This window comes from Nelumbo nucifera, chromosome 1 (assembly GCF_055504915.1).
Source record: "Nelumbo nucifera cultivar China Antique chromosome 1, China Antique-T2T, whole genome shotgun sequence".
Classification (NCBI taxonomy): Eukaryota; Viridiplantae; Streptophyta; class Magnoliopsida; order Proteales; family Nelumbonaceae; genus Nelumbo; species Nelumbo nucifera.
In genome coordinates, this window is record NC_142649.1 from 214,209,196 (window position 1) to 214,221,905 (window position 12,710).

Sequence of the window (12,710 nt, forward strand, 5' to 3'; positions counted from 1 at the left end):
ATTTTTTTTTATTTCTTCTATTTTTGAGGGGGTTGGCACTGAATCCCCTACATAAATTGTTGTGGAAATTAAAAGTTTAAAACCCCCTAATAGTGTTAATAGTGAGCGAAAATTATTGAATGTCTTATAAATTATCGTTATGCTTTTTAAAGCGAAAAATCAAGAGAGATGAGAGGAGGAAATTTGGTAGCAGTGACAAGGATGATAATGGAGGAGAATGAGATATGTAAAAAGTGCCAAATGAGAGCGCTGGTAGTGGGGGCAATGGTAAAGGCAGAAGCAGAAGTAAAGATGAATGAATTGGTCATGGTAGAAGACAAGAATAACATAGTTTTCATCATTAAAGAGTCGAAGAAGTAATTGAAATATTTCATCCGTTCGGCTTGAACAAACCCAGCCTGAAGATATATTTGGTTCAAACAATTTGTAGGAATTCAAGCTCCAGGCTGGAAGGTGATTTTTGCAAATTCCATGTCCATAAAAAACAACGTAATGCATCAAACCAACTGTTTTATGCATAATTGTACACAATGGTTTAACTCATTAGCATCATATGAATTAATAAATATCCAAAAATGAGAATTATGGGCAAAATTTTAAAAATACAGATCATAAGAAGTTAGTTGGCTTGTAGCATCACAATATTAACAATAGAAGAGAAATGTTAAAAATTAAAAATCCAACTGAGACCCAACCCTCATTATCTGGTTCTTTCATATAACAACCCATCCAAGACATCTTTTTCTTTTTTCTTTACACCCTGCCCAGATATTCCAGTTTGGAACAAGAAAAGACCCTTTTACAGAAGAACCTGGGTAATTCACCGACTGTTTCCCAAAGTCAAGATGGGCATTGTCCTCCGGTTCCCACGCCCACCCTCGTTATTATCTAATAAGTGATCAAGAATCAAGAGAACATAATACATATTTTCCAGCTAAATACCTGATTAAAATTCAAGGGATCCAGTTTCAAATGAAGAACTGGTTGGCACAAAAATGGTAGAAAATATCATTGGCTTATAATGACTACACAGAAAACCTCGTAAAAGTCTAAAATACTGATAATCCAATAGAAGCAGGATCCATTCTTCAGTCTTTACATTGTGCTATTTGTTAAAATAAACTAACAAGAAGTTGTACCAGGTAGAGAACTTCAGATCTGAAACACTTCCAAAAAAAATGAAATTCGCCCATACTACAAATATTTACATATACAAATGAAGAAAAACTTTCAAGTTTGAAACTTATATTTAAAGCATCAGGCAATTGCAGCGAGATGAGAAGATGATGCAGTTCTATATCTGAAAGGCAGAGAGTTCTATTGCAAAGAGAACCTGGCAAATAAAATCATTTGCACAAGAGCTCTTAACAGGTGATGATTCCATTTAACTGCATCACCATTTAAGTATATGAAGTTCTCCTGATAACACATCTGGGAAGCTTCAAGCAGATTAGATGGTTGAAGCACTTGGTCAAAGCAAATATAATGTAGAGCACAAGAATATTTCAACCCAATAATTTCTGGTGGGCATGCATGCCGAGGAAGTTGTGCTACACAAAGCTTGATACCTGTTAGAAAACTAATTTAGAACTCCAAACGAACTGCAATCTCAATCCTTATACCAGACTCAGAGAGGGAAACTATACATAAAAAATGGACCATAATTCCATTGAGAACCTCAAGCACATAATAAATCGGCAATCAATGGTGATCATGCAACAATACCCACAAGTTTGTTGTTTAACTACAGAAAAATTATAAGTTTCCAATACACATTTCTAGTTACACAAATAAGAAAAAAAAAAAAAACACAAACTTCTAGATACAGGCTATGCTCATATGCAACAAGAATGCAGGAGAAAGAAGAATGAGTGAATCTTTAAATTGATGAGGATTTTCTGTACAAGATGAACACATGAAAGCATTGATACACTTACATCACTATTAGAACAGATGAACAAGACGACCACATGAAAGCTACCAGTTTTCCTTTACAATCTTCGACTTCTCAAGTATGAACTTCCCTTCCTTGTACTTCTGTGTTTCCTCATAAGCCCGTTCATACTTCCAACCCAACACCTCACGGCAGTCAGAACAGTAGACATCGGCAACAGTATGAAGCCCTGTCATCAGCTGCCGGTCCTCTTTGGGCCCCACAACTATGTTCATTGCATGGGAGAACAGAAAGGCCCGACCATTTCTCCCCTAAAACAAAACTTTAGATAATTATAGTGCAGCAATAACCGGCCAAATCTTTCAGCAAGGTTAAAATACAGAGGACCCAAAGTCTAAATGAAGCAAAACAAGAGGAGGATGAGGAAGAAGAACTATTTTACAATTGACAATTTGAGTATTTGACATTACATAGAAATCAGACATGCAACAGTTCAATTCGTTTTCAAAAAAGAACATCAAACCATCCTCCCCCCAAAAGGAAAAAGAATCATTTAAGCAAAGCTCAGGGGGTGAACTTCGTTTCAGATGATTTTTCATGCACGAGTCTTTCTTCACATTTCAAGAATATTTTCTATCTTTGCTCAAGCTCTATCTATAGGCACCCTGACGTTTGGACTAAATTAAAAGGTTGAGATGAAACCAAGAATAGAATACGTAAAAATGGGAGTCACTACCCAACCCAAATTGCAGGAAGGGAACCAAACATCTACATTAACTGAAAACTAGTGTAAGGGTTCCACCTGAAATGCTTTAGAAATAACGTCATCGTGAAGCGAAACATGATTTCGGCAATTATAGCAACTGTACAACCGAGGCCCAACAATTTCCGCCATAGAAGGAAAAGCTTAACACTAACCCCCTTACTGCTCAGAACAAAATACAGGGAAAATAGAAGTCAAAATCCAATTACATGATCACTCATTGAACCAAATTTCAGAGGTTAAAGCAACAAGTGAGGAAAACAAAATCAACCAAACCGGTAAAGTACAATTGGAGGAAAGAGGAGAATAAGAAAAAGACCCTTACTTCTTGCTCCTCCTTCTCCCACGAAGTGGAAAGACTACTGTCCTTTAACCGTTATTCTGGAGAATTCTGCTTGCAGAAAAGAAACGCAACAGAGTAGCATGAACGATTATAGCTTCTGAAGGTGTAGAAGAAGAAGAATATTCAAGGTTGAGTAAAAGTTCTAATAACCTATTTAAAGTCAAAACAAAAGCAATGAGTTGATAAAGACAGGATTGGTTGCAAGAGTAAACGAGAAGCATAATACCAAAACCAATACAAATAAAATAAAGGGGAAACTCAATATGAAGAAAACTTAGAAGAACAACCCTGAAAAGAAGATCTGGGTCAAGAATGAAGTAGGGTCAAGAAACCCATTTAAGATAAACTCAATATTTTAATAAAAACGGATGAGGATTGAAATGGGCAATTACCACCATAGAACATTAAGCAGGGGGAAAGCATATAATATAAAATCAAATTAAGAAACAACGGAATGGAGAAACGTTCAGAACCAGGAAAATAAACAAAACAAAACTAGAATGTGTGGAGACAAAGGGGAAAGGTTTCGTATAATGGACTTCTGAAGGGATGTTCTATAACCACGGATCACCTACCACATCACAATTTCTGAAGAATATTTACTACAAAAACATGCAGAGTATCTAATAACACAAAAATTAATTCTTGAACTAACTAACCTGGGCACAGATCGTTGCAGAGAGAGAGAGAGATGTTGTGTGGCCTTTGGTCGACTATGAAGACGAAGACTATGGTGGGGTTACGCCCCATTAAAATAGAACAACTTGCGTAAGGTAAGATGGAGTGGTATCAATATTAACCTCAGCTTTGCTAAAATCTACGAAAGTACCAGTTTTGTATTCCATGAAAAACCGAAAAAGAAATGGTCGCAAGCTGCCTCCGAACTGCACGTCTGCACCAAATGTCCAAACTCTAAGCTAGTACTTGTTAGTAGGTCAGGTGTGAGGTGAGACTCCTGAGTCCAGACCCCATTTTCCAGTGATAAAAGTCCAGACTCCAGACTCTCTCTCGGTCATTCAGGCAGCACAGTGGTAGTCGGCAAACAAAATCCTACCGACTACGGAGCATCAATAGACAACCAACTGATTTTATCATTTTGTTAGTAAAGGATTTGATGGGCCGAAATGACACGATCAAGTGATTAACTTGAAGGCAGGAGGCAGCTGAACCATCTCTTCAGGAATCGAAGGCGTAAAAGGTGGGAAAACAAATAAATTGCGCATTCATCTTGTACGTCTTGTATTAGACTAGAGTTTTTTGCCACTTGTTTGGCTTTTGTGTTTGTCAGTTGTCACCATCAAAGAGCGTTGGAGATGGATTCACAGTTAAATTCTGGTTCGAAAACCAGAAGAAACATCAAACATCGGTCCCTTATTGACGGTAAACACCCCTATTTACTAAAACCTACCCAGCTACCCTATCGTTTATTTTTGTTTTATTAAAACATACCCCTATAATTTATAGTGGATTTACTTAATCGATCCAATGGAAAATGACAGTTTTGACCTTAATGTAATAATTTAATTAAAAGAAATATCAACTTTACCCTTAATAAATCACAGCCCACCATTTAATTAATTTTGGTTCCATTTGATTAATTTTATTTTCTATATAAAGAAATGTTAGAACTTAAGAATAATATTGGAATAAATAAACATGGGTCCATGCCCGTGGACATTTTCTATTCAATTTAGGCAATTCAGATGGCAAAATAAATTTTCTTAGGGTTCAGTTTGGAAGGAGTACAAATACAAATTTGTAGAGTGTAAAACCTTGTATTTTATATTATTTTCTATGAATTTATATTATACAGTCTTTCCAAACTGAGCCTAGTGGAAGGTGATTAAATAAATAGGTTGGTTGCAAAGTATAGAAAATGAAAACTATATGATGGGTTTGAGTAAATCCATGGAACTAGTAAATGAAGCAAAAAACGTCATAATCAAAATATCCCCTCAAAAATTGAAAAGATCATATATCTTTCAGCAGGCATATGATTCATCGCTTTTTTCTTTTAATCTAATAAACAAATGAAATGTGAAATCTTAAAAATAAAAACACATACAAATGTTATTGATTGTATATGTGCTTTTTTTTCAGAAAGAAAGAAAGAAAAAAAAATATATTCGATGCAAGGCCTCAATTAAAACTTAACTTAAGTTTCTGTCAAGTTTTCAAGCCAAGACCTCAATCAAAACCTAACTTATTTGCAATTAGACCTGTTCATCGTCGGGGTGAGGCTTAGTTTTTACTAAATTTGAATATACACGACCCCAAAACATAGGGCATAAACAGAACGGGTTTATTTGCAAAATTTAAGAGTGATGAAAATTCAAATATATTGTTTTATTATCTTTCCAATGTGATTTGACACCGCATATCTCACCTTGAGATTCGGACCGATCAGCCTATGGTTAGAATTTATAGACTCAGAATACCATCTGATAAATACCAATTCATGGCGGGCATTGATACATAAAGTATAGGTTGCGGTCCTTTTGAATGTTTATTAGCTCTGCAGCGTAAATCAGTAATCTACATTGATCCCAATTCACGATCGCTATGCCTGAGCTGTAGTATGTTGGGAGGGTGTTGTAATGTATTTTTTTGATACCGGACTCGATATGACATATTGACTTGTTACCATAAATGTAAGGTAAAAGAGCAAATTTTTTCTTCATCTTCTTTTGACTAAAAATACAAGTAAAGGACGGAACGGGTTAACGTGTCTCATGCCCAAGAATGCTCCCAACCCCAATAGTCAAAGTTTTGGCATGAATTATACATCAGACGATTCATACCTCTTTTTTTCAATGATAAAATATCCTTTGTTTTTTAATAATCTTTTATATACTATTTATTTTTTTCATGAATAAATTGTTTTATGTGGTCAGAGTTCATATATAAAGTGTTATGATTAATTTTAAAATCCCACAAGTCAACAAATCCATAAAAGAGAATTTTGGTAGCTCTACTTGTATTTTCCTTTGTGCTCCATGTCCACATCTCAAACTTCTCATTTAAGACTGAGCCTACTGCTGCAAATAAGTCAGATTTATAGGATGGGGGATGGGTTATCCATGTTGTGTAGCCTTAAAAAAATAAAATAATCTACTTAAAATATATATTACAAATATAATATTATTTATATATAATATAATATATATATAAATATAAATATAAAAAATTAAAGAATCGAATCAGTTAAAAACCAAAACCGATCAACTGATTAATCAGTGGTATCAATTTGGTTTTAATTCGGAGAAATAAATGCTCGATTTAGAAAAAAAAAAAAAAACAAAACCTATTATTCAATTAACCGAACTGTGAGCACCCAAAGCCTCACCACCAGGGATGGGGGTGGGAGCAAGGTAGGGGATTTTGGCTTGAGGGCAGAGATGGGGAGGGGTGCCCTGTTCCATACCCACCCTTTCTTATGCCCAGGAAAACTCAAGGCATAGTCATTGCAATCAACCTCGATTCACATTGCCCTACTACCTTGGATCGACAATGGACTCTAATAACGAAACAAACAGCAACACATCTCAAATTTCATTTAGTGAAAAAAAAAACTATAATTTTAAACTACATTTTTAATAAGCGGTTTTTTTCTTTATTTTTTTTTTTGGCAAAAAAGCTTTCATTAAAACAGAAGAAATATAGACAAGTCGGTAACAAACTTAACTACCATATATTACTTATGATTTATCCATATTATTATGGACATTACAAGAGTCAATGACAAGTATGTCAACCAAACAATTCGAGTTTTCAACTTTGATGCTAGAAAAAACATGATAATACAAAAACTCATAACCAATCAATTGGCATCACAAAAGTGATAACCAATCAGGTGTGTTTTCATAAAAGTTAATGGGGGGTTGAATGGCTGATTGGTCAAAGCCTTTGCAGTTATATATCTTTCCAGCATTATAGATTTTTCCAACCCTTCTTGATTTAAACCAATATCCCTTGAGTAGGGTGACAATCGAGTTGAGACAAGCTAAATTTTTGTATATGGTCTTGGTTCAACCAAAATACTATTAAGTTCGAGTTCAAGTTCAAGTTCAATTCGAACTCTATTTCCTGGTTCATGTTCAATTCGATTAAATATTTGATGAGCACGAATTCAGTTCAAAAGCTCAAAAATGCATGTATTTTCATATTTTATAAATATATAGTACATAGATATAATATATATATATATATATTATAATATATAGTATACTCTTATATTATATATACAATATAAAAATATATTTTCTTAATATATATTTTAAATATATTTTTGTATTCTATAATATGTATATATGTATTTATATGTTCATCAAGCCAGACTCGCAAACTTTCAAGCTAAACTTTTTATAAGTTGAGCTCAAGTTCAAATTACTAATTGAGCTTACCTTGAAATTCAAACTCAATTAGGTTCGAACATAAATCAAGTCTAATCAGACTTGAGCCCTAATTATTTGATTAAACTTATATTCAATTACAACTCTATACCCTTGAGTTCGAACTTCTTCAAACAAGAGATAAAGATGCATTCTCATTGGCCATCCACGAAACGATATCTTTGATTAAAAAGATAACTTCCTTGCTCCACTACTCATCAATATCTTGGATTGTAAGAAATGGTGTTGAACTTGTAGAGTTCTAGGCCATGTTTGGTTCAATTCTCATTCTTTCTCATTCTTACCCAAGATGAAATTTTAAAATGTACAACAATGGATAAAAATAGGCAGAATGAGAAAATATTGCTATGAACCAAATGTTTTTTTCCTAAAAATGAATTCTTTGCAAACTAATAAGTGTCCTTTGTAAAAGTGCTTTTATTAAAGTGCTTTCCTGTAAAATTACTTTTATAAAAGTGTTTTCGTAAAAGTACTTCCACGATAGTCTACTAGTAAACATCTATGGCAATAGTTTTATAGGCAAAGGCCATGTTTGGTTCACTGCTCTGGATCTCATTCTTTTAATTCTTACTCATTCTTGGTAAAAATGAGCAAGAATGAATAACATTAGAGTATTTGGTTACAAAATTCTTGCCATGGGCCACATTCTTTTTAGAATGAAAAATCAGCCCATAGAACAAAAATTGAGGTAGCATGCAACATGAAAAATAATCATGCCCCATCTTGCTCATTTTCATTCTTTGAGGAAAATATGCCTACAAAACTATTGCCGTAGATGTTTACCAGTGCACTACTAGAGGTGTAAATTAGGTCGTGCCACCCGTGGCCCGACATGAACTTGGACCGGCCTGGCACGACGGTCCGCGAGCTGTGCCAGGCCCGACACAATCATGCGGGCCGTGTTGGGCCTGGGGTTTTAGGTCCATGGGTCGGCACAACATGAACCATATATATATTTTATATATATTTATATAATATTATATAAATTATAATTATATAGTATATAATATATTAATAAAATAAATAATTTTATTATACTAATTTATTTAATTATTATATATATAAGCAATTGTATACACAAAATTCATATAAAATTAAAATTTTAAGTTTTTTTATGATTTTTATTAAATAAATAGCTTTGGCCCGATGCACAGCTCGACCAGGCCCAAGGCTCGGTCCACAGGCCAGCCTGGCCCACGACACGGCATGGCACGGACCTGGGCCATGGGCCGTGTCGGGCCGACCCCCAAAATTTTCACTAGGGAGGGCGACACAGCCTGTAACGGCCCATGGGCCAGCATAACACGATCTGCACTTTGTGCGGGCCGCCCGTGGGCTGTGCCATGCCGACCCGGCACGACCCACTTTACACCTCTACACACTACCATACATCTACGAAAGTACTTTTATAAAAGTATTTTTACACAAAAACACTTTTATGAAAGCACTTTTATGAAAGTACTTTTACACAAAAGCAATTTTATGAAAGCACTTTTACAAAATTATTTTTATGAAAGCATTTTTAAAAGCAGTTTTACGAAAATACTTTTATAAAAACACTTTTACAAAAGTATTATGAAAGTACTTTTATCCAAGTATTGTTATGAAAGCACTTTTACAAAAGAACTTTTACATAGGACACTTGTCAGTTTGAAAAAATTCATTTTTAGGAAAAAAGCATTTGGTTCATAGCAATATTTTGTCATTCTACCTACTTTTACCCATTCTCGTCCATTTTAGAATTTCATCTTGAATAAGAATGAAAAAGAATGAAAATTGAACCAAACATGGCCAAAGTTTTCTCAAAGAATGAAAATAAACAAGATGGGGCATGATTATTTTTCATGCTAATAACTCAATTTTATTTTTCATGCAGGATAACTCAATTTCATTATAAAAAGAATGTAACCTATAGCATGAATTTTGCAACCAAACACTAGTGTTATTCATTCTTGTCCACAATAAACAAAAATTAAAAGAATAAGGTCTGGAAAAATGAGTCAAACGTGGCCCTAGTATCCATATTAATGAACAAAAATTAAAAGAATAAGTTCTAGAGCAATGAATCAAACATAGCCCTAGTATCCATACTTTTGTCGTGGCAAAGAAAACTATTAAGTCGGGCTCTGTTAATAGTTAACCTTTCTAAAATGCTTTAAAAAACCCAAACCAGCTATGCTTGAAGCTCGATCAGCTTGACAATGAAGATTTTTCAGGCCATATTTGATCTTCTCTCCCAAAAGCAAATTGGATCAGTGAAGTATTTGATCTTCTTCTCTTCTCTCCACTCCGCTGTTGCTATGGCACACTCTAGCTAACTTTGCACGCTGTTGTTATTGCTTTTAAGAGGCATCAGGTCTCAAATCCACTAACACTTAAGGTTTCTTCAGAATCCCTTGCGGTTTATACCCCTCTGCACTCTCGTGTCCCACTGCGCAGTCTTAATGGCGGAACCCTTACACCATACAGAAACCCAGAGGAAGGAAGTACCAAAAACTTTAATGGAAAGGCAAGTTACTAAGCTCGGAGAGGAACTGGTGCAACATGCAACACTGACAGGCTTTGTCTATGAAATAAATATAGAGCCTGAAACTGAAGCACTTGACATGGTGGCGAGAACTTTGCAGGGAAGAATTTTCCCACGAATCCAAGTAAATGAAAACAATATAAAAACTTTTGTTTGGAATGCATGGAGCCCAACTGTGGCTGTAGAAGTTGACCATGACGACAATTGAGGATGGGTCTTCATTTTCAACAAAGAGGAAGACATGCAGAGAGTTCTGAGTGGTGGTCCCTAGTTTATTTGTTCAAGTTGGATGATTGTAGCGAAATGGTAAGAGGGATCAGCTGGGGAAAAGATTAAACTCTGGCATCAAAAGTTATGGGTTCAGCTCATAAACATTCCCCGAAGCCATATCTCAGAGAAGAACTGCAAACTTCTAGCCAGTGCAGCTAGAAGAGTAATCGGCTCCTCAAACTTCAGCCTCTCAATGCAAACCTTCGAGGGGACGTGCCATTCGCATGCGAGTGGAGCTGGACCTAAGGAGGCCTATATTTCAAGGTTTCTTCCTCAAAAATTCCGATAACCTAATTTGGATTAGATTTGCGTATGAAGGACTGACTACGGTGTACTTTTATTGCGGCCTAGTTGGTTACCAATGGAAGAAATGCAGACAACTCCCACCTAGAGTCCCACATGAAGAAATCATCAATGAATTGGAGAACCGATCTTTTGAAGCTCCGGGTGAATGGCTAAAAGCGGAATACAAATCAGAGAAACCCTTCAAACTCCCGGTATACCGTACAACACCAACTGCATTCAGGCAAAACCAACTGATTTGGCAGGATGTGAGCTCGGATGAAGACTCAGAGGATGATCTAGCTGAAAAAAGACCCAGACTCTTGGAAGAATCGGAGCTTGCTGTGCATCGACAAGGAAAACCACTCACCGTTGAAAAAACAAGAGTCTTCCAAGGGAGGTGAATCGTCTAAACATAAACGTTCCGAGTCAACCCATAATTCAACTCGAAAGAAGAAGAGAGAAAGTCGGCCCTCAAATATCGTGCAAGGTGGAGCAATTGGTTCAATGATGGACTTTTCGACTGAATATGATTATTGCGGAAAGGAGTTATTTGAAAAGGGAAAAGGAGTGGGGACTCGGATGGAAAGGACTCGGGCTATGGATCCTATATAAGGAGTTGGATTGCAGCCCTCAAGAATAATAATTCTTTTGTAGATGGCGAGTCCACAAAAAACTCTGATAGTCACGTTGGGCCCCACATGGAACCTACTCCAGCCGACCTTGAACCCATGAACCTCCTGGATGATGCCACGTGGACAGAAAATTGGGACATTGCCTCTAACAAGCAACAGCAGCAAGCGACAACCCTCCTTTTATGCTTTATTGTTGTCTATTTTACTCATAATAAAAATTCATCATTTCATCTTGTATTATCCTATCTTTCATTGTACCAATTTAAACTACGACATGAAACTTTTGGCCTGGAATATAAGGGGGGAAAAGGGAAGAGAGGTTCGGAGAAACCCTGAGAAACTGGTGCACAGCTTGGAATCCAAATATAATCTTCCTTTCTGAGACCAAACTAAACGAGCAAGAATCCGAAACTCTTTACAAAAAGCTCCACTACCACAACTTTAAAATCATCGGAGCCAGAGGACTAAGTGGTGGCCTTCTTTGTGGATGGAAGGATGGGCTCATGATCAAAATTCTTGACTCAACCCCGAGACACATAGAGCTGAAAGTTGAATCAAATCCTCAGTGCTTGAGCTGGACCCTTTTACTCCTTTATGGCCAGCCTAGCAGAGGTGACAGAGAGGCTTACTGGAATTCTCTGATCTCAACAAAAACTATCTCCTGAACACCCCCTGGCTAGTGATTGGTGATTTTAATGACATCACTTCCTACTCAGATTATGGGGGCTCAAGCAGCTGGATTCATGTCTCACAACCCTTGCAGAGTTTTGTGGATCACTTTGGTATTCTTGAATCTTGATCTTGGATGTTCTGGTCCTTATTTCACGTGGACCAATAATCAAATGGGAAAAAAAAAAAGAGTTCGAGAAAGTTTAGACAGAGCTTATCCTAGTATACAATGGTTGGACTAGTTTCATGAAGCAAAACTCCAAATTCGCCCTACAATAAACTCATACCACAATCTACTCTTACTTGATACCTCGGCCTAAAAACATAATGAGAAAAAATCTTTTCATTTCCTACCAATGTGGACAGAACATGAGGAGTGTAATGAAATTATCCAAAAATGAAGGGGACAGGAACACTAGGTTCTTGCCCTGACAAAATTGTAGATTCCCTTAAAAAACCAAATCCCAGAAGTGAGTGATGTAGAGGAAAACCTTACACAAACTTGGCTTGAGGGGCTTCCTCTTAAGGAAATTTCAGAAGAAGACAAAAGACTCCTTACCACCATACCCCCAAAAGAAGAAGTCAAAACTGCCCTCTTTCAGATGAACCCTCACAAAGCTCTGGGATTTGATGGCTTCACGGCCTTTTTTTTCTAGCACTTCTGGAATGTTGTGGGGGATGACATCACTGCAATGGTGCAAAATTTCTTCTGTAGTAGAAGGCTATTGAAAGAAATAAATCACACTCTTCTTGTTTTTTATCCCCAAAAGAGCTGGCCCAGAAGTAGCGGAACACTACTGGCCCATTAGTTTATGTAACACAATCTATAAAATTGATGAAGGGGAATTTGGCCCGACCTCGCAATCACCCGACACGTGGCAAAAACAAACAACTCGGGGCAGTAGAGTGCCCGAA

General features: G+C 36.4%; 1 protein-coding gene across 2 annotated transcripts; it reads right to left on the reverse strand.

Annotated features, from left to right (window-relative positions):
- Positions 1 to 1,044: 1,044 nt before the first annotated feature.
- Positions 1,045 to 4,176, reverse strand: LOC104604714 (protein yippee-like At4g27745). Of its 2 annotated transcripts, none has more exons than XM_010269194.3 (5): positions 3,660 to 4,176; positions 2,983 to 3,048; positions 2,697 to 2,819; positions 1,938 to 2,205; positions 1,045 to 1,568 (listed from the first exon to the last, which is right to left on the reverse strand). In XM_010269194.3, the coding sequence occupies exons 3-4, from the start codon at positions 2,787 to 2,789 to the stop codon at positions 1,978 to 1,980; spliced, it is 321 nt and encodes a 106-aa protein (XP_010267496.1). In that variant the 5' UTR covers positions 2,790 to 2,819; positions 2,983 to 3,048; positions 3,660 to 4,176; the 3' UTR covers positions 1,045 to 1,568; positions 1,938 to 1,977. The 2 variants fall into 2 exon arrangements, with proteins under 2 accessions (XP_010267496.1, XP_010267495.1); XM_010269193.3 differs by having other exon boundaries at positions 2,983 to 3,097.
- Positions 4,177 to 12,710: the final 8,534 nt, after the last annotated feature.

Bases quoted from the DNA above. Each gene is read 5' to 3' on its own strand.
- LOC104604714 (XM_010269194.3), bottom strand. From the start codon at position 2,789: ATGGCGGAAATTGTTGGGCCTCGGTTGTACAGTTGCTATAATTGCCGA. The intron at 2,206-2,696 runs GTGGAACCCTTA...GTTTTGTTTTAG, and splicing joins TTATTTCTAAAGCATTTCAG to GGGAGAAATGGTCGGGCCTT.